General features: G+C 42.4%; 1 protein-coding gene across 1 annotated transcript in view; it reads right to left on the bottom strand.

The window, feature by feature from the left end:
* Nucleotides 1-23,212, bottom strand: part of TMTC1 (transmembrane O-mannosyltransferase targeting cadherins 1) — a 149,171-nt gene that overhangs the window by 61,104 nt on the left and 64,855 nt on the right. The window contains 2 exon segments of the mRNA XM_040596045.1: nucleotides 2,498-2,619; nucleotides 17,223-17,412. Coding sequence (XP_040451979.1) covers nucleotides 2,498-2,619; nucleotides 17,223-17,412 — 312 coding nt within the window.

Consider the following 23,212-nt stretch of genomic DNA (forward strand, 5'->3'; position numbering starts at 1 on the left):
TATCCATAAATATTAATAAAAGGTTATTGCTTGAAACAGAGACAGAAAAACACCTTCCAGCATAAGTCCAGAACCAAAGATCACTGAGTTCTCTCCATCTGATTGAGGACTTTTATCTAAATAAAGCTGAATGACAGTTTCTGACCTGTTAAGTTTTAAAGAAGGAATGGCAAAAAGCAGGCAGAGCCCTTTTCAAGATGTAGCAGAAGAAAACCACTAAAGGCTGTTCTAAACAAAGAACAAAGAACCACAGCCCTTCCTAAAGCCATCGCCATTAAACTGCCACGCTCCCAAAAGCAAAAAATAAACCCCACAATTTTTGTTCTGCCATATTCTTGAATGTTCACAGAAGTTCCCCTCACCACTCATATCATTTTGCACCCAGAGGGTGTAAGAGAGCTCACTTCTTGGTAACTACGAGCCAAGAGCTCAGCTCTCTTCAGATCCTTTGGCTGGAAACTGCCCATCATGCCTGCAAACTGCCCAGGTTTGCCTTCACTTTTCACACCAGCTGCCTGCCGGCCTGGGGTAAGGGCAAAAACCAAACATGAGTGATCTGAGCAAAGTATGAGATCCAGGGACTCTGACACAGACTTACTCCAGAGAAATCATTTAAACCTTCTACCTCGGTTTTCCTGCCTGAAAAAAAGCAGCAACTATCAATTACCTACTTTGTAGGTCATATATTTGCAAAGCCCTCAGGGAAATAAAAAGCATTATACAAACTATATGCTCACATGTTAACGCTGATTAATTTTCTCTGTGCAAACATCACTTTTTCTTCTTCATTGCCCCTCCTCTCATTATATCAGCAGTCTCATCTGGAGGACGATGAGGAACTGCTGACAGCTGAAGTATTTTCCGCAGTTGTTCTTTTGAGATTCAGAAATGCAACCACTCAACACAGCGCTGTGTTCAGCTGACTGTTTCCTTAATAGCTTTGCGCTTTCATGTGTTTCCTCATTTTCTGTTACATGAATTTAAAGCAATCGGATTTCCAAGTTAATTTGAAATGATGCAAGATCCATTAGTTGAGGGTATCGTTTGCAAAATAACTCCGAGGGACAACTTTCAGTCACTATGCTTTCAGGTATACTCTCAGCAAACAAAAGCAGGGCTGGTGATATGAATAAAATCATCAGGATTGGACCCAAAAAGCATGTCAGTATATAGCAGAGCACAGAGACACAGCCTAACTGCATAGTAAATGCAACAGCTCCTACACACCCTGAGTTTTACACCAGTGAGCAGCCCTTCTGTGATACACCAGTGAGCAGCCCTTTTGTGATAGTGCTTATACAAATGACAATCAGAATATGCATACAGGTTTGCAAAAGACCACCCATAACCGGTTGTCAAAGGATTTTTGGATCCACATTTTCTGAGGAATACAATTTAAATATTTTGTGGAGTAAAACAATGGTAGTTCCCATTAGACGTAACAGATCCTGACTCTCTGTACCTGAGGGTAGAATTGGGCTTTCTGACTTAGAGCACCCAGGACTGACCATTTGTGCTCATGGCTGGAACAAACCGCACCGGCACAAGTTGCCCAGAGAGGCTGTGGAGTTTTCCTCCTTGAATACAGTAAAAGGCTGTCTGTACACACCCCCAGACAACTGGCTGGAGGTGGCCCTGCTTGAGCAGGGAGTTTGGACCAGATGACCTCCAGAGGTTCTTTCCAACCTCAGGTATCCTAGGATTCTGTGAAATAGGCAATGGTCTGGTGCATCTTAAATGAGTGTCTTCTGACTGCCACTGCAGCCGCTGGTCTGGATACTGCGGAGATGTCACAAGTAACACTTGAGTAAATGTAATCGGAAGCACCCAGACTGCCACCCAAGCAACAGTTGTTAGAGGCTGGAACTGAGGGAAATCCCAGGGCAGAGGCTGAGGGATGGAGAAGTGGTTGGATTTTCCTCATCCTCTCCAAAAACTGCAAATCCTCCACTCTTAGATGTGTATGCAGTCAATAGCTTACAGGCAGGAGGCCATGCACGTATTCTGTAACTGAAGCTGGCAGCCCTTTAAAGACAGCAATAGTCGCCTTCGTTTTTACTGACCACCTAATGTAGTGGGAAAGTTGAGCAATACCACAATAAAAAATACGACAGGTTAACTTTTCAGCTGCTGTCCTTAAGGTGAAGACATTGAACAATGTAAGTTGATAATGCTACTAAGAAAAAAGTCTTGGGAGGACAATCCTTAAGAAACAACACCTCACCTCTGTATTGAGCTGTTTCAAGCACACCAAAAATCTGTATAAAAGGAAAAAAAAAAAATAATAATATTTTGGGTAGCTTTGCTCCTGCCAAGCAATCTGCTCTCAACTGACTATAAAATCTCATATGCTATCACGCCAAAACTCAAAAGGCAGAGAACACACTGACTAGAAATACAATGTTTGAAGTATTGTAAAAGGGAAGAAGCAATCATGCCTGCTTTTAGAAAATGGGATGGTGGTCTCATTAGAAAGGAATTCAATTGCAATAGTTACCTCGGCATGTAAAGGACTCGCTCTGCCACCACAAATCCCACCCTGAAGAAGAGGTTGCTGGCTGGGATGAATGGGAAAACCAGGAACAACAAGCCAACCAAAACTTCTTTGTGTTCCAGTTTCTGCAATAACACAAAATCAAACAAATATCAACTAAAAAAATCCAACTTAATTCACCACTAACTTCCCCTTTTCCTTTTGAGATACTTACTCATAAAAAAAGCAATTTAGATTAACATTTATATGTTTTGCATTAAAAAGAAATTGTTCCAAGACACTGTTCTTCCACATTTACGCAGTTTGTGCTTCTGATATGGCTAGAAAGTGCACAAACACTAACCACAGTATTATTACTCTTGGTATCTTTCCCAAGGTCAGCTCTATTGCATGCAGCTCTCTTGAGATGGCATAGGTAGTACTTAAAATATACCCCATATTGGTAATATGTAAGCATAGAATAGTGTGAATGTATACATTAGCAAGTCTACCACAGTGTGGCTGTATGTAAATACACAAATGCATATCACATACACACAGATTGCTGTGTTCAGTCCTAAATGTTTATAACTGAGAAAAATCTGTTCGATCAGTCACATTTAGTCTAAAGAAAACTAGCCCCAACTGGCACATTAATGCAGTCATTTTATCCCTTTTGAGACAATATCTGAATCTGAAATGATACATTTGCACACAAGATCTCCAAACTCGTATGGAGTTGGAAATTTGAGACATGCTATTATATTAAAATTAATGTCTTTAATTTGAGCTGAGTTAATGCCCTTCACTTGAGCTTACTTCAATGTTGGCTTGTTCTTTGAGGAGAAATCGAATTGCCACATGCAATTTGAAACAACTGTGATCTGCACGGCCAACACAAGCTTCTCAGGATGCCATGATCCACAACGGTCGCCATTCCTGCCGTGGAGAGACCCAAGCCTCTTTGGGCAAGTTGAGTTTCAGATTTAGCTCCACCCCAAGAGCGTGAATCAGCTCATGCTTTCTGTTGATGATCTCAAAGAACGACATCAGGCTAACAGAACTGTAGCATTAGGTCTGTTAAACCACCCAGGCAGCCATCTGGGCTTTCCTGCCCTGCACTACTGCTGCCTCACCAGCACCCTTCTGCAGCCATTGGGAGAAGCTTTGTCACACTTAGAAACAGATGCAACCAGAATCACGTAATGGTTGCAGCACCTTCTAATTGTTGTGGGCAATTTCTCAACTTTGGAGAGCAAATTGACTTCTCTTTACTGGAGGGATCTAAAATTAGAAACAAGATTGAGTAGAGGAATGGAGTCTGATCAATGAGGTAGGGCCAAGCAGCACAACCTGTCTTGCTTTTGCGTGGTTACAGACTGCAACACCAGTTACCACTGGCCTAGTCAGTGGCTGAAATTCGGAAGTCCCAGTATTAAAATATATTCATCTTATTCTGTGGGAAAGACAATGAACACTTTCTATGGGTACCAAATGCAAGGGTGCATGTCAGGAGCCTTTGGTGTCACTTTAGAGGAGCTGAACCACAGGATCACAAAAAAGTGCACTGGCTTCCCCTGGCTCAAAGAGGAAGCACAAGACAGAAAAGGAAGCAGACTTAACGTTTCCAGACTTCTTTACCAATATCTGCTTTAAACAGCACCACAATTACCTGCTTTTATTATCTGCTTTTTCAGTATCTTGGAATCACAGTTACTAGTGCCTTCTTGCAGTCACAATAGCACCTAAAATACATTATTCCCAGAGATGAAGCTGACACCAGTCCATAAAGCTGATGAGCAGAGGTGCCTGGTAATGGTCATTTTGGCTTGTAATTACAATGGAAAACTGAATAAGGGGGGGAAAAATTATTTCTTAACTCTGAATGCAAATTGTCAGTCCTAGCTTGTGTCCAGCTTCCCTCCCACCCAGCTATGGACATGTACTCCATTTGCCTCCTGCCATTTGACAGTTCCTTCCCACCTTGTCTGGCCTAATTATGGTGCCTATTTGCTGCTACCACTCTACATCCCAGAGGTTTAACAATGACCCGAAGGCAAAAAAAGGTTGTTGGGCCAAAGGGAGTGCACTGCTAATGCAGAAAATGTTCTCTGTCCCCAGGATACACTCTTGCTTTCAAACGAACCAGCTATCAAATATTGCTCCAGTTGCTTGTTAAATCAATAATTGGGAAACCAACCTCCAGTTAACATCCTTAGGAAGGACACTATGTTATTCAAGGCTGCAGCATTGCAGATAAGCAAAGGAAACTGAATGCTGGAGAAAGACAAAACCTGTACAACAAATAGGAAAGAGGAAAATGCGGGAATTGGTTCAGCTGAAGGAGAAAGCAGTATTGTGTGCCCTTTCTCTCTCCGTAACAAGTCACAGCTCTAGACTAATGCCATTGAGGGCTGCCAGCTCAGTCCCTTGGGCAGGGCTCAGAGACAGGAGCCCAGCACTCGCAAACCAGCCTCACAGAGCAGCAGAGCCCTCTGTGGTGCTACTTATTTCTGAAACAAGAAGCATCTGGCAGTGCCCTTTTTAAAGCATTTGGTTCAGACAGACGCTTTTGTGAAGGGCTGGTCCTTGAAGGCCAGGCTTCAGTCATTTTGTGCTACACATGGTCCTGCCTGCCAGCCAGCAGGTCAAACTGCTAAGTGTGTGCTGCAGTCACTCCAGAGCTCAGTGGGGGTTTCTCTACTCTACCCAGCCATTAACTTCTCCAAAAGTTGTATGGGCACTTCATGTGTCTGACATGCGCACCCTGCAGATGGGTCCTGCCTGGGAGGAGAGGCTGCGGAGATCCCCTGGGCAGGAGAGCAGGTTAGGGTTGCTGGTCACCTGAAACTCATCTGTGCCCATTAATGAGACAGTCTGGATGCAGCCTCTGGTACAAGCAATTCCTAAACCACTGGCTGCCCATAATTCAGAATTTATACTGGAGGAAATAGTTACCCTATTCACAGCCAGATCTTATTTCCCACTTCCCTAAATAGTTTCTACTGGCCAACTAGATACTGAGCAAAACCAGCCTTTGCCCTGACCAAAGAGCTGCACATTCTTCTATCCCAGCCTTGCGAGAGCTGGAGATGCAGCAGAGCTATGTCTCCCTGCCCTCCCAGCAAGGGCTAACACCTGCTCACCAAGGCAGCTCAGAGAAAACAGAAAAAGGAACAGAAAGGCAACCACGTGTCTTGAAAGGATTCTGTGTACCACAGGTGATAACCCTAGACAGCTAAAACCTAACTGCACAAGTCTCATAAGACACCACATTCTCCTTTATCTTTTTCCCTATCAAAATTTACTTAGCAGATTCAGCTTTTATTTCCCCTTCCCCTGGAGAGGCTGGTGGATTTATAAATGAGTAGACAAGCGGAACATAATGGCTCAAGAACGTCAGGGACTGGTACTGTAGGGCTGCGGGAACAGAGTGCAGCAGGATCTTCCGCTCGACACAAGCCACAGAGGATGCCCTCCATGTGTTCTTTAAATAAAAAAACCCAACAACAACCTGTAGCTTGTTACATTTCTCAGGGAGTGAAAAAGAAAAAAAAAGTATTGGGACCATTATTTGGTTTAACTACTTTGGTCATATGAGCCTACCTAAGAGATAGCTGAGCTAAAGACAGCAGAACCAGCATCATCCAGGTGTCTGGAGCAGAGCGAAAGCTTTTAAAGAGTAGCTGGCAATTTTGTTCATCTTCCTTTTTCCTTAAAATAAAAAAGCTATGACTAGAAATTATAGATCACTTAATTCCTTTTTCAGAGAGACATCTCCTTTCCTCTTAAAGTTAGTCCTTTCTTTTGGAAGTATAAAACTTATCTTCCTATCAGTCACAGAGGTCTCTGGGGAAAAAAAAACAACAACAAACAACTTTGAATTAACCTTACAATGATTCCTTTTGTTAAAGACAAGCCAACTTCAAATCAAAACCGCATTCTTTATAGCGGACAGTCTGGTGGGGGGTTTTCAAATTCACATCCACCTCTAATTAGAATTTGGCCTTCATTATATCTTAAACAAACAACAAAAAACCCCACCAACAAACAAAAAACCAAAAAAACACAAAAAACCCACAAAAGAATAATTCCACCAACAAGCCAAATCAAAAACCAATAAAGAAGATTTTTTTTTTAACCAGCTATTTTTCATAAACTTATCAAAGAACTAAAGAACACCACTTCTCCCAAATGCAAAGCAAACAATTCTCACACTATCCCAAACAAAATGGCAAAGAATCACTCCAAGGCCAAAACCCACCAATACAGCAGTAAATCTCAAAAAGTGCTTCCTTGGCAATTTGGGGGAAAAGGAAGTCTTGAGTTTACAACTGAACGAAATCTTCCCATGTTACATACTAGACATATTCCTGAGCCACAAATAAATATTTGCTGCCGACTATTAAATCACAAGTCTTCTACAAGCCAGAGCCCACAAAGTACGAACACAGGAGGTTACGCAGATTACTTCAATATATCTGTCATAAACTATGGACTTGCATAAGCCCACTGTAAATTTCCTGTTTTTCCCATTGAGAAAGCATCACCTGAGGTGCCAGATCCATTAAGGCTCACACTGTGATGGCAGGGCTTATGTTCATATCCCCTGGCAACTCCAACAGTTGAGGTGTTGGAAAGTGGAGCCATGAGAACAACCTTCCTCCTGACTGGACAAAGTTGCACCTTGGGGAAGACAGCAGCTGGGCAAACAAGTCCAAGCAAATTCCATTCTGTTCTACTCTGGAATGTTTCCAAAGGTCTTTATACATGCTTGCCAGTTTGATGGGAAGGTGGCAATCAAATGGGTTTAATGTCTTCCTTTAACAGTTTACTTTGAGAATGAGGCAAGCGTTGCCTCTCCACCACTTAGAACCAACACCTCCATGGAGTAAAGACTTCCTTCCTACCAAAAGCATAAATCACCCTCTGCCAGCAAGCTCTGGATGGTCCACTGCAGCCAGTGAGACATTATACTTGGAACATCTGACTGCAAGTGCAAAAAAGCTCGTATCCAGGAGAGTTGGCAGTGCATGGCTGTATAAAAGCAATGATTGCTGTTACACATTTTCAAACACTTGCAGGCCTAGGAGGCAAGTGCATTATCCATCAAAGAAGACACAGAGATTCAATCACAGAAACACTTAGGTTGGAAAAGACTTTAAGATCATCAAGTCCAACTGTTAACCCAGGACTGCCAAGTCTACCATTAAACCATGTCCCTAAGCACCACATTTACGTGTTTTTTAAACACTTCTAGGGATGGTGGTTCCACCACCTCTCTAAGCAGCCTGTTCCAGTGCTTAACCACCCTTTCAGTGAAGAAATTTTTCCTGATATGAAATCCAAACCTCCCTTGGCACAATTCAAGACCATTTCCTCTTGTCCAATCACTCATTATTTAGGAGAACTGATCAACACCCACCTCACTACAGTCTCCTTTCAGGTAGTTGTGAAGAGCAATAAGGTCCTCCCTGAGACTCCTCTCCAGGCTAAACCGCCCCAGTTCCCCCAGCCGCTCCTCACAAGCCTTGTGTTCCAGATCCTTCACCAACTTCATTGCCCTTCTCTGGACATGCTCCAGCACCTCAGTGTCTTTCTTGAAGTGAGGGGCCCAAAACTGAGCACAGCATTTGAGGTTTGACCTCACCACAGAATACAGGGGGACAATCACTGCCCTTGCCCTGCTGGCCACACTAGCTCTGATACAAGCCAGGATGCTGTTGGCCGCCTTGGCCACCTGGGCACACTGCTGGCTCACGTTCAGCCTGCTGTCAACCAGCACCCCCAGGCCCTTTCCCACCAGGCACTTTCCAGCCTCTCTGCCCCAGCCTGTAGCGCTGTGTGGGGCTGGTGTGACCCAGGTGCAGGACCCAGCACTGAGCCTTGTTGAACCTCATACAATTGGCCTCAGCCCTTTGGTCCAGCCTGTCCAGATCCCTCTGCAGAGCCATCCTGCCCTCCAGCAGATCAACTCTCCCCCCGCAACCTGCAAACTTACTGAGGGTGCACTTGATCCCCTCATCCAGATCACTGATAAAGATATTAAAGAGGACTGGCCCCAGTATTGAGCCCTGAGGAACACCACTTGTGACCAGCCACCAGCTGGATGCAACTCCATTCACCACCGCTCTTGGGGTCCAGCCACCCAGCCAGCTTTTTACCCAGCATAGAGCACACCTATCCAAACCATTAGTAGCCAGTTTTTCCAGGAGAATGCTGTGGGACACAGTGTCAAAGCCTTTACTAAGCTGCAGGTCAACCACAGCCCTTCCCTCATTCACTAGGCAGGTCATCTTGTCATAGGAGATCAGGTTTGTCAAGCAGGACCTGCCTTTACTAACTCAGTGCTGGCTGGGCCTGATTCCCCAGTTCTCCTGCATGTGCCACGTGATGGTGCTCAGGATGATCTGTTCCATAACCTTCCCCGGCATGGAGGTCTGGCTGACAGGCCTGTAGTTTCCCAGATCCTCCTTCCTGCCCTTCTTGTAGATGGGCATCACGCTTGACCTCCCTGGTTAGCCAGGGCTATTGATAAATGCTGGAGAGAGTGTGGCTTGGCAAGCTTTTCTGCCAACTCCCTCAGTACCCTTGGGTGGATTCCATCCGGCCCCATAGACTTGTGTGTGTCTAAGTGGAGCAGCAGGTCACTAAATGTTTTCTCCTGGACTATGGAAACTTCATTCTGCTCCTCATCCCTGTCTTACAGCTCAGGAAGCTACACGACCGTCTGTAGACCACAGACAGGATTGAACTTCTTCAGTTTACTCCTAACATCCATTCGTGCAAACCCTTAGCGCAGACTGCACACAAACTTAATTCATGTATTCCTGTTGTACCAGTCACTCATGAAGCCACAAGCAGCTCAGCAACAGGACTCCTCACTGGTCTGCACCAAACCACTGGCAGCATCTCACCTGGCAAGAAGTCAAGATCTGCAAACATCTACTCTTGCACTTTCCACATATACAGTATTAAAGATAAAAGGGATGGTGTAGAAGCAGGTCAAATTCACTCTGCATTCATGCATATGGTGATAAAAAGCAAACTTAAGCTAATCAGGAATCAACCCTAGGGATTCATCCCTTCACAGGAAAAAAATCCTGTTGATGTAAAGTTCACAGAAGCAAGCACTGGGTGCTCCCAAGTCCCACCTCACTGGTGCAGGCACAGAGGTCATGGCAGAGCTGTACCACATTCCGTGTACCATCAACATAGTCTCCTTTAGGTCACCAGCAGAAATCAGGATGGGACACGTACATCTGCATCTTCTGTGGCCAAACAGGAGGGCACTGTGGATCTGTGGCTGTTTTCGCCACCACTTCCAAGTGAATGGTGCTGTAAGTCAGGTGTCAACAGATGGTCTGAAAAACTCAAACATTTGGTAAGGAAAAGAAAATTGCCCAGCTTGAAATCTGGCTCAGACACCTGGCTTAATCAGATTGTTCCTACAAAAAGAGCCACAAACTCTGTAATCACTATAATTTATGAGGAGTTTTATTCTTTTATCTCATAATAAATTCTTTTTTTAAAAAAAATCAGGCTCTTCAGTAGCACCAGCTGCTTGAATGCCAGGCTTAACAACTCACTGTCTTCCTAAAATAACTCTGTTTTCTTCGGTGAGCATCTAGTTCTAAAAAATCACCGACAGTTACTAGTGATTAGAATTAAGCAAATTTTATACTTCACAGATAGTCCAGAGCCATGGAGATTTCCAATGCTATTTTGACCATCACTGCTGACTGCTTATTAACTACTTGACACATTGATCCTATTTTGAGCATTCAGCAACAACAAGAACTACTTTCCAGTTCACCAGTAGCAGTACCTGTTCAGGAACGGATGTACAGGCAAACATATACCAGTCAGAAACTGAATCAAAATCCTTGAAAGTATCACTGGATTCCTAACCCAGGATTATCTGAAGAGAAATCCTTGGCACATGTCTCAGAGCACTCTAACAAGATCATGCGCTTTCCATTTCCAGAAGGAAGCAAGCCCTGGTCTGTAAAACCGCTTATTTTTCAGAAATACTAAAAGTGCCTAAAAACTTTATTTACATCAGTGGGAACTGTGGATGCTCAGCAGCTCTGGAAATCAGGTTTTCAATTATGGAATAAAAGCAGATGGTAGTCCTTTCCCGATCCCATAACCCACTGCGGGGCACAGAAGTATATTCTACCAATATTTCACTTTTCGTATTAGTATCTTAAAGTAAAATTTTGGTATCTACTACTTCCTTTTTCTCTGTAAACCTCAGCTACCCATCCATTCAGATCTGTGTTTACAGACTCTCTCCCCAGGTTTCTAAAATTCCCTGAAGATATAAGCTCATTTTCCCAATCCTTAATCTCTGCAACCTTTAATTCCACTTGACAAGCCAATTTGAGCAGGATGCAGGAGCACATACGTCTTTGAAAGAAGTGGAATATTCCAAAGGGAAATAGGAAAGTCAACAAATTGCTCCAGGAATTAGAATAATGTTTTTGACCTTGTGGTTGTTTTTCCCCCTTCCCTTTCATTCTGTGACTGCAGTCTGCTTCACCATGTGGAGTGGCTGGAGAGCAGGAACCGAAAGAATAAAATTTAAACACATGCACACTGCTTGCAGTACGTGACAGCATGATCTTTGGAAAAGCAACTCTGTTCATGGCAAATTTGCTCTCAAGAGGTAACACAGAACAAGAGGATCCTAACAAAACAAAACAACAACAAAAAAAAATCACACAATAGTTTCATGCCTTAACATTTAACTAAGACCACAATGAGCATCATTATCTCCTGCAGCTGTAAATTTCTTGATCCTCATTCTAGCCACCCTCTCCTACTCACCCACACTATTATGCCATTCCAAAACCTTTCAGCTCTGAGTGGCCTTGAAATATTAAATCAGAAGAAGAAAATGGTAGAAATAAAAAGAGCATCTTTAAAAATATAGGAATTCAGTGTTAATACGCTGAAAATGGCAGAACTACCTGGCCCTATGAAAATGAGCTACCTAGTGTGACAAACTCCTGCAGGAGTTAAGAGCCCATTTGGTGAGATGCTGAATATCTTCATGGTGAGCCAAATCAGAACTACTTCAGTGATGGCTGTATTTACTCAGAGTACCACACTCCAAACCTGTTATTTCAAACATCTACCAAGAAAAAAAAAGTGATGCAAAAGGTATTTTGACAGTGCTTGTGCTTGCTTTCTAATTTAGAATAGCAACTGCATACAGACTGAGGAAGGTTTCTTCTTTTGCTCAAGTCTGTCAGCTGGCACAGCAAGCACCCTGGGAAGGCTTTCGTGTTTCTTCCAGCCCCACCAGGGACCAGGAGCTGATCCACTCGCAGCACTCATCAGAGCAGAAATACAGCTGCCAAGGCACACAGGGCACCTGCAAGGGACTCCCCACCTTCCTCCAGCTTCCACTAAACAGAGTCTTTCTGGCTTATTACTCTCTCCCCGCAGAAAACATTAACAACAGAAGCCGCACAGAAAAACCTTGCTGCTAAGGATTACAAACATCAGTCCTGACCTTCTCTCTGTGTGGAAGGAATTCAAGTGGGCCCTCAGGAAAATGAAAGCAGGATTTATTTTAAATGGACCTTTTATGAAAATGACTGTGGTTTCCAGCTCATCAGATAAACCCCGTCGATAAATAGCTTTATTCACCCTTGCCATGCCTTTGAAGCAGGTATTGTTCTGGAAGTGTTGTGGTATATGAATTTTGCTAGGCATACTTTCTAACTATGCTGGTACTACTGTAGAATATTATAAAAGGCAATTGTTCCCCAGAAAGGTCCATAAGCTGTGATTTATTAATGAAATGCCAAACCTGGGAAACGAGGCAAAGGTCTCAGGAGTGCAGGGTAAAGTAAATAGCATGATAGAACACACATAATGAGTGCTAGCAAAAACAACAGAAACATGCTCACAAAGGGAGATGCAAATGCATTCCTCTCCTTCATGGTATTAAACATTTTCAGCCAAGAAATAGTCTGTGAGTGACTGAGGAATATGCTTAGATGATATTCAGACATATAAACCACCAGATAAATGGCAATATGATGCCAATTACAGCACGAATTAAAGTCATAAGTATAAAATGCTTTGTCTTGGCTAAGAAGCACTATGCAGAGAAATATAAAGAGGCAGCATTACCTTAAAATTAGACCTGGAGGAAAAAACAACCAACTGTAGCATATGAAAGGATAATAACACATATCTCAGTTGCATGTAATGATTATAACCAGAAAACCATCACACCTTCCTGTACCATATGTAGCCACATCACACAGAACAGCAAAGCATGTTCTTTAAAGAGGTTTATCCTAGAGGACACTAGAGACTATTTTTTTTAATTGATGTGAAACATAAGTAGCGGCTCTGCTGCACATCAATATGTGTTCCTGCTGAATAGTAGAAGGTGCTGTGAACCACCACGAGGTACCTCCATAGCACTGGTCATGAGCACAAATGCAAGACAAGGGCCAAGCAGCATGAGGCACAATACATTCCCCCAGACTGATCAGATACAAAAGCTACTGTTTCAAATTAGTTTTCCAGATCACCTTGCTCCAAATTTCCCCATCGCACACACATGACTTTTCCCACTATCAGCCCTCAGGTACCATACAGAAAGCAGTATCTGATCCGTCATGTGCTCTGTACATACGTTCATAGCTACAACCACAGGACAAGCTGCATTTTAATCACACTGCTAATTAAGCAGCGACCTAAAAGTGCCAGGCACAGTGGTGTTTCAAACATCTGAAGGGTCTTCCTTTCATGCTCACTGAATCATTATGACATGTCAAAGAAATAACTGTCATCCAGACGCTATGCCAAGAACTGTCCTCTCTCTAGTTCACCAGGTGCTCACCATTTCTTCCCGTGTAGAAAGGCAGTGCTATGGGCCCTTGCATATGCTACTGGCCCTTTGAAGCACCAGGTAGATTATTTCTCTGGCCTTGTAACTGGTGGGCTTGGCAACCAAAAAGATAGCACTTCATTCAATCCACTGGTACCTGTGTAATCTACCTGGTTCCGAAGTTGGAAGACAGACAATGTAAGTTCCTTGCAGCTGAGGCTGTCTTTGAAAATGAACAATAAACAAAACTCATCTTTTCCCAAATATTATTATTTTTCTGGCCTGCAGGCATTTGCAATAGCATCCCCAGCCTTTGTTACATCCCCAGCATGCTGCTAGAAGCCCAACCAGGCTGGGTGAGGAAGTTCACTGCAAAGAGCTGAAGAGAGCTTGAGCATTTCGAGACCCACTGGTGACTTCTTGGTGCTCAAGAGAGGCCAATTTTCAGAGCATGCTGTGAAGGCATCTGCGTGGTGAAAAATCAAGTCTCAAAACATTTCAAAGAGGTGCTTAATGACACAATGAAACTTTGCCATGTTAGTCACTATGGAAAAATCTTGGCCAGAAATGACACCAAGGTCCTTTACTCCCACAGTGGGAGATGCAACAAGGGGCAGGCCTTTTCTTAACTCCCATCAGGCCTCCTTAAGATGGACATTAATTGTCATGTGCTCATGGGGAGCTCTTTGGCCAATAAGCAAGAAGGATTGACACTAACTACGCAGATGAAATGATCCAGCAAATACAAGTTATGTACAAGGAATTAACAAAGCAATTTTTCAAGTGACTTCCTCATTAAGTAAGGAGGACAACAGTGAAAGTGCATGAGGTGGACAAGAAGGGAGGCTTCTCTTGCCCAACAATAACAAACTGGAAAGCTGCCTTCACTGTTTCTGCAGTTTTCAGCATTAAGAACCCCACCCAGTAACAGATATGTTCCAAGCAAAGCACTTATGGGTAGGAATCTTGCACTGTTTCTTCTCCTTCTGAGGTACGACAATGTTCATGAAGTGAAATGGAACAAAAAAGCTTCATCCCTTAGATGTCCTTTATCAGCACTACACACACATGCCAACAGGGTTATTAACCTAATCACAAACGTCAACAACAAATTAGCCCTGTTTAAAATTCAATGGCAACAAAGGCAGAAATCCAATACATGCATTCTCTAATTACAGTCCATGTAATATATTCTGCAAGTCTCCTGTGAGCTTGTTTTGTGGCTGCACATTCAATGCCTCTTGCCACTGAAAATCAGTTCAGTGTTCACTGCACAGTCTTCACTTCTGCCAAAATCATTTCTAGTATTTCCATTCTCCATACCACAGAGAGGAAAGTGTTAGTGCCAATGAGAATGAATGTGAGGTTTTGTCCTCTCTTACCCCTGCACACCTACACACTCAAATGAACAGCACACAAACGGCATGCCTGTTCACTCTAAAACCATTCCTTAGAGAATTGCAAGCTATTGCTTCCAGTTTAGACTTTGCAATGAAAGAGGAGAGAAAAATGGCTGCTAAAAGAGGTCTGTGCATTTGTTGCGAAAAAAAAACCAGAACACCTTACACTTTATAAAATGTGAAAAATTAACTGATGCGTCTCATGCTGCCTACACCCTGCAAAATACTGAGAACTAGCCTGCCTGGGGCTTCACTGAAGGATGGTCCTCCTTGGGGGGAACAATGTCATATGAAAGGCCACTGCTGTTGCATTTGGAAAGAAGCTTTCTTAAGACCCTAACATAATGAATTGTGGCTGCAGTTCACATGTCCTGAACTTCCCTCTCCTAGCTGTAGAAGACATTCCCAAGACTGTCTAAAGCCAAACAGGACAATTTATTTCCAGGAAACGTGCCTCTTCCTACTGTTTGCTTGCCTCAATAATTCATTCTGCTCGGCACCACCCAATCAGCTTCATACCACTTCGTGGCAGTATCAAAACTGGGTTGTTAAGAGAGTCATTAAAATAAAATAGAAAATAGTTTTAGATATTCAGAACTTCCTGAAAAGCAGAATATCTCAGCTACCTCTAATTATACCTACAGCTGTGGGAAACATGTCCAAGTTGACCCACTGGGACCATTACCAGTTCTGCGTTCACAGTGGGTTTGCTGGGAGGCTGTGAGTAGAGACTGATTAGAGCACTTCACCAAGAATAGGTGATGGTTCTGGTTTTACTTGGCTTAGACACAAAAGCAGATCACTTCAGGTTCAACTTATTCCGAGTTTAGGGTTTTCAAGGATAAACACAAAGGAATCTACAAGATTAATTTCAAAGCATCCACTAAGTAAATGCTTGGAGAATTAAATTCGTGTTGCTTAATGCAACATTAATAGTGGTTAAGAGCAAAGCAGAGAACTTACTCTTAAAAAAATAAGAAGTGGCAGCTTCAAATCAAGCAGTGTTATTCATAAATCCAGAGTGAAATGTTTTGCCTTTAAGGAAAAAAAAAAAACCCAAAAAAAACCCAGATGGAAAAGAAGTACGATAACTTCTAGACACTTAATGCACAAAGTATTTTGAAATATTTTGGGTTTTAGTTTGAGAGAAGACAAACTATTCAGGTACCCAAAGCAATCCTTCTGGATTATTGTTTTACCCAAAATAACACAAAACGTCTTTGGATAATCTTGAAAGATTTTTTTTCCCAGCAAACCAACAACATTAATCTTATACATGGTACCAATTCCAACAACAGGAGAAGAAATGAAAAGCAACCAAAACTTCAAAGAACATGGGATAAGATTTTTCAGAAGTATTCAGTACTGGGCTAATGAGAATTTTATCATTAACTTCCCTGGGAACAGGATTAGGTCTACTACAAACACTTCTGAATATCTCTAGCAGTGAGTAATGAAAACAGGAGGAATACAAGATGATGTACAACCTGCAGGTAGAACTAGTGAATACCCTATAGGGTATTTTCCTATATTTCCCATACAGCATCAGTCAATGTATAACCTAAATTAATGACTCCAGAGTCTCAAACTGCTTGGTTCATTTTCTGTCTCTTATCAGGAGCACAGGAAGACTGCCAGGGTAGAGAGTGAAGCACGTACATGACCTGCACATTTTAGCATAATATAGGTATTAAAAACCTGTCACTCCCCTACTATGCTTTTCAGTGATAAGTATGTTTAAGGAAGAGAAACTTCTGCACTATTTAAAAAATGATTACCAATACCTCTCCTAAAGAAGCCTCCACAACAGAGCTGAAGGAGGAATAGCTTGCAACTTTCTATGATCCACACAAAAACCCCCTTCCATGTAAGTTCATATCTGATCTGTGACAACTCTAGTACAACCTCACTTTCATTTCTGCCATACAATTAATGGTGGATCTGGAAAGCTGAACTGTGAAGCATGGCTTACTAACTGTATTATTTACGCTAAATAACAGTTTCCAGATCATTTCCAATTTCCACATTCCATTACTCTGCTGATGGGAAACCTTCTTATCAAGATGTATCCACGTTTAGGTTTTAGAAGCATAGCAAAGGTACGAATAAAATAACTGATTTTATTTTCAAATGGCTCTACAGATGACAGGTCCCAGTCCTGTCTGAAGCAAGCGACTAAGAGCCTAATGACTATGGGAGAGGCAGAGATGCTTAACAACTTCAGTGGGGTTTGGATCATTAGCAGTAATTGAATGCAGTACTCCAGGCCAAGTTTTGCCCTCAAATCAGACCAATTAGAGACTGAGACATTGAACTAGAGGGACATTTTTATCTGTTATGCTTGCCTGCATTAGTTATATAGTGGTATGTTTTTTTCATCTCGATCCAATGCATTTGAGAGGAAAACTCATGCTTACTGACCATTACATCTGAAGATTAGGACACAAAAGATTTTAAACAAAACTTTGTATTGCATGTCTTTTGGTGTTACCTTGAATGCAGCTATACAGTGCAGGCTAAGTAACATCATCACCAGCACCAGGAACACTGTGGCTAAGTTCCTCACATCCCAAACAGACTCGACCAAAGGGATGCTGCCGACCTGCCAGTCATAGCACAGGGTGATCGGTGCCAGCAGAAGCCATGCATTGAAGGCCAGAAGGTAGGAGTAAGTTAGAAACCTGCAAAAGAGAACAGGTAACATAATACATGAAATGACCGTCAACATACGAAACGTTTTTCTTTGGCAATTACCACATACTATATGGAAGGATGGGGGAGAAAAAAAATCCCAACCCACCAAAAACCCACAAAACTCTGCACACACAGGCAATACCACAACTTTCTGTCAATAAAGAGATGATGCTAACGTAGGTAAGGGGCACTTCAACAGATCGTTTAAAGAAATAACATAAAATCAATAATATTTGCATGGTTTCTGTGCACCAGCCTTTGGAAAATTAAGAGGTCTTCATCTCCTATTGAATGTTAAATTTTTGAAGTGACTTTCTACCAACTTCAACAATAAATGAATAATAACTAAGCAGGTACATACATATATTGAACTGCTACACAGTTCACTGCATCGCTCCTGCAACACAAAATGTCCTTCTAGCTGAGGTTAACTTACAATTTATGATTTCTCCTATGTGCACAATATCGAGCAATTAAAATTCAGACCTTTTTTCTTCGCATCCCAGCACAGAGAGGAAATACAGAAGAAGGGAAGCAGAGAGTGATTCATGGCTGATCCCATCATAGCTTATTAGGGCTGGGGACAGTTTGCATGAGATGGGCCACAGAAGCGATGGAGAAGCAGGGAGCCTTTCAAAGTGTTGTAATCTTCATTAATTGGTACTCTCAGCAGAGAGGAAATTAATGGGGAATGGAAATGGGAAACATGCTGCCCTCTGGGAAGTATGCAGGCTTTCAGAAGACTGAGCAAGAACAGCATATGTATGATTGGGCTAAAGAAAACAAGAAAAAAGGGAGGCGGGTGGGAAACACTAAGAAAAAAATAAAATAAAACCAACATCCCCTCTCCCTCTCAGCCTTTTGCTGCTTGGCACCTACTTGCCCAACGTGCATCCCTCTTAAACCACATTTATAAAAGTTCAAATACTTTTGTATGCAAGAGGTTGGAGATTATTACAGCAGTCATGAAGTCAACCAACCAAAATTGCAACAGTCTTAGAACAGACAAAATCTTCCTTGGCTTGCAGATGGAAAATCCACATTATGAACAGCACTAAAGATGGCAAATACTCAAAAAGAAATGAAGTTATATTCTATCCTGCATAGGATTTCTTCCATCTGAGCCTGCTTTTGCTGTTGTTACCACATGCAGTTGCTGCAGTACCTTAGCAGGTTTATTAAAACAATAACAAAGGATGCCCAAGAGATGTCACGCCATGTGGACAGAGAATTGTTTCACTCACCACTTACAGACATGCCTCTTTGGGGTCAAAATGCATCCCCTTACAGCAGCACTTAACAACATTATATTGTATTTGTTGCAGAAGGGGTAAGACACCAAAGCTAAACGTGACTCCAGGCAGGCAGGATGGAAGTTCCCAGATGGGTGCTGTGCCAAGACACAGGGATGGAACAGGCCTAAATTTTTTGTGAAACCATGTTTAAATAACGACAGACAGTTAGGATATCAGTTTCTCTTCTCATCTGAAAAAAAAAGTAATATCTGCAGCAGCACAGAGACCCAAAAGAAGGGAGGCTTACAGAGCTGGAATAACATCTCATTGTAAACAGTGGAAAAGACACATTCTCATTTCCCTGCAAATCTTTCTAAGCTCCCAGTTCTGATGGAAAACGAAATATTCCCACATTTTTAAGGTTTTCAGCCATTTAGTATGTTTCTATGCCTCCATTTTCCTCCCCTCCCCCCTCTGAGGTAGTAAACAAGGGGAAAAGTCAGAAAAAATCCATCTTCTCTCTGAACAGAGGCAGTGATTAAAAAGCCAGTTTCTATTTAAGAAAGCATCCCTCAAAAACATAATCTAATTTTACTCAATCTCCTCTTACAATTTTGATTGTTCACTATTTCTAAAGAAACAAATACATCTTTTCTAGTCACCAAGCCAATCTTTTCTGGACCTCATTACAGAGAAACACAGCAATGCAAAATCTGGTGGAGCTTAATCACAAGGCGCTCACTCGTGATGTTACATGTGGCCTGGCCTCACCTCTGCTCGGCTGCGATACAAAACAAGACTTCTGTACCAGCCTCAACACAACGTCAACTAAGAAAAGGTTGCCAGCATCTATTTACAGCTACCTAAAAGCCAAACTGAGATCCATTTCTAGCTTTACTTTTAAAAGAAAAAGTATGTTCATTTATGTCAATCTGAATAATGTAATGGCATTCAATACTGTTACAAGTGTGTACATTAGGATTTTCAGCAGTACTGACTTAGTTTTGCACTTGATGCCTTAGGAGAGCCCAGCTTTTGGAGGGAGTGTCCTTTTATGCCATGGCACATTAACATTTTCAATAAGTACCACAATATTCATGGAAGTTTGTATGCAAACCAAAACACATACGAGAAACCCTCCCCAACTTACTCAGGCTGGGCTGTTGAGTAGGAAGGACTGACACAACATTTGGGATCTTTACAAAATGCACCACTGCAAAAGACGGACTAGTTGCTTTTCTGCATCTTCACTGATAAGGTGGGAGCTAATAAAATGTTATGCAGCACAGAATAAATAAACACAGTTTGCTGCCACAACAAATTGAGTCAGTTTAACAAATTGTGCTGGTTTTGGCTGGGGTAGAGTTAATCTTCTTCATATTGGCTAGTATGGAGCTGTGTTTTGGATTTGTGCTGAAAACAGTGTTCATAATACAGGGATGTTTTCATTATTACAGAGCAGCGCTTACACAGAGCCAAGGGCTCTTCTGCTTCTCACCCCATCTCAGCAGCGAGCGGGCTGGGGGAGCACAAGAAGCTAGTGGGGGACACAGCCAGGACCGCCGACCCCCACTGACCAAAGGGATATTCCATGCCATAGGACGCCATACTCAGCAAATAAAGTTGAGGAAGAAGAACGAAGGGGGGGATATTCAGAGCGATGGAGTTTCTTTTCCCAAGTAACCGTTACACCTGATGGATCCCTGCTTTCCTGGCGGTGGTTGAACACCTGCCTGCCCATGGGAAGTGGTGAATGAGTTCCTTGCTTGTGCTCACTGCTTTTGCATCACCTATTAAACTGTCTTTATCTCAGCTCACGAGTTTTCTTACTTTTACTCTACTGATTCCCCCATCCCACTAGCAGGGGGCAATGAGCAAGTAGCTGTGTGGGGGTTAGTTGCCAGCCAGGGTTAAACGATGACACAAATTTTAAGAGGAATTCGAGGTAGCCATATCAACTGAGTTAATGCATTTCTGTGGAAGGTTAGGACAAACTGCTCTTGAAAATGAGAAGACATGTGCTGATCAGGAGGGGGTTGTAAACAAGTCTCTCTTTCCATGTGCTTGTGAGGTTTCTGTCTTCCTTGGGAGCCATGTGCACAACTTGTTGCCAGAGGCAGGTCCCAGAGGGGATGGACAATCACCCCATTCCATTACAGCAATAATTAGTCTCTTAAATACACTCTGCCAACAGCAGTGAATAATTTTAAAGCCTATGACAGTCGTTACCATCTATATACGGTCAGCTGGTTCACCTGTCCAGACACCCTACTGGATAGCCCTTGGCCACATCTCTTGTCATCAAGCCTGAACACCCTCATTGACTGTGCATGTGCCATTAGCAGGCACAGAAGCAAGATCCAGGAGGGCAGTGCCTGATTTCAGGAGGCATTTATAAGCTGCAAGAAAGCCTTGAGCAAGCTCTGATCCAGGCAAAAGTCTGGATATGCTTTCGGCATTGGTAACCTATCCTTGAATACAATGGATGTCTGTATAAAATAAAGCTATCGCTATTCTAGGTACTAGGAACAGAAAAATAACAGGATGCTAATAATAGTTACTGACACTTCAGTACTGCTTTTTACTTATGGCTGTCAAAAGCACATGATACTCCTTTATATCTGTGTGGTTCTCATACTACAAGGCTAATCAGGAAGAAAGCTAAATGCAGGAGAAACTTTGGAAGAACCCTCTCACCAAAGCTGACACCTCAAGGAAATAATTGGCAAATTTTGAAAAGACTCAAAGATTCACAGAATCACTCCAGGAGCTAATTGCATTTCAGCAACCTACCTGCAAATGGTAACAAAAGTATTTTCTTTAAATTAGTTGACTAACTGAATTATATTTTAATTTAAAAGATCTTTATATTGCTGTTCATGTCCACTGGAATTCCAAGGGAGAAAAATCCCTGCGTGTAACATCTACTCCATCGATTAATCTCGGGCAAAACAGTGTTACTGGTGAGGTGACTGGAAGAATCTGCCTCTTGATGGGCAATCGGTTTTCCCTCGGGCTGGGTAACATCATTTGCATTACAGCAGAGTTGTTTGGGTTTTTTTCTATTTGCAAACTGAACACGGAAATCCAAGTTTCAGCAAGTATCAAGTGTTTCCTTTTCACTTCTCTGCCATGTTCATAAAACCAGCTCCTCCTGTAGGTAGCCGGTGTTGTCATGGCAATCCTGTTTGCTTAGTTTTAAATTTTGTAGTTTAAATGTACTGACTGTTGTGTGCCATGTTTGAGATAAATACAGGGTGACTCGTATCTACAACCTGTTGCAAGATACAACTACCTGAATTAATTGCTTCTGTTGCAAAAATGAAAGTAAAGGGTACTACCTAAAGCCATAAACAATACAACAGAAAAACACTTGAGAGATCATCTGTTACCCTTTACTGTAATCAAGACTAACAAGCTTGGAAAAGCCATAGTCTCAGCTCTGCCAAATCCAGGCGATCACAGCATGTGAGGATTATGAGACTAGCTAAAAAAAAAATATTACAAGATTTACAGAAATTTATGAGGAGTTTCATCTGCTTTCTGATTTTGGAGCATTTTAAGCTTTTCTACCCAGCACCCAGGGACTATGCTTACAGATTTCTTTCCAAAACTGAGCTACACAAGCGATCACAAGACTCAGACCATGTCCCACAGAAGCTGCATGGAAAAACAGGGGCCAGTGACTGTTCTTTGTAGGTGCACACAGTGGGTACAACCTACCACTTACCCAGTTCAGGGACAACCTGTCCCATTCCTGATAAGCAACCTTACCCCCATGACCCAACAGGGTATCCACCTGCAAGCAGATTTTCCTGCATTGGAGATTTTAGCAAGGCAAAGGCAAAATATTCTCCTGGTTGGGGAAAAAATGGACCTATCTAAGAAGACAGGTGATAACAGTGCACTTAATTGGTATTTGGGAAAAGAATGGGGTGTACGAAGAAGAGGGGATCTGAAACAGAAGCAGGAAGGTAGTTGTTGCCCTTTCAGAAGTCACAGACCTTGTTAATACTCTTCTGAACAGACACTACCAGCGAGCCAGGGAAGTTTCAGTTCACTGTAAGGGTGAGAAGAGCTCCTTTGTTACGGAAAAGAGCTTCTCACTTGCATTAACAGCTGAACTGATTTCAACTCAAGGCTTTCTTCATCCTCTACAAAGCCCTAAAACCAAGTGTGTTTGATGAGCCGCTTCACAATAATGTCCTCCTAGGACACATGTGGCTGCAGTTATAACCAGGTGGTGGTATTTAAGGATATTGTCTTAAAATTGTATATATTTGCACTTCCCCTGGGGAACTGCCAGTCCAGTCATACCTTCCCACATGAGTTTATTTTCCTGCTCTGTATACTGTCAGCCTAAACATTTTCTTTTCGTAGCCTTAGAAGAAAAATCACACTCTGCCTATGCAGCACATTCAGTGATAGAGTAAGACTACACAAGGAAGCAATAGACATTCCAATTTCAATTTAGCATCCAAATGCAAATATTGACTAGACAGAAAATCCTTGTAACTGGAAAAAGTGCCTATGTGTTCCCTTTCATCAAAAC

This window comes from Falco naumanni, chromosome 5 (genome assembly GCF_017639655.2).
Source record: "Falco naumanni isolate bFalNau1 chromosome 5, bFalNau1.pat, whole genome shotgun sequence".
In the NCBI taxonomy this organism is placed as follows: domain Eukaryota; kingdom Metazoa; phylum Chordata; class Aves; order Falconiformes; family Falconidae; genus Falco; species Falco naumanni.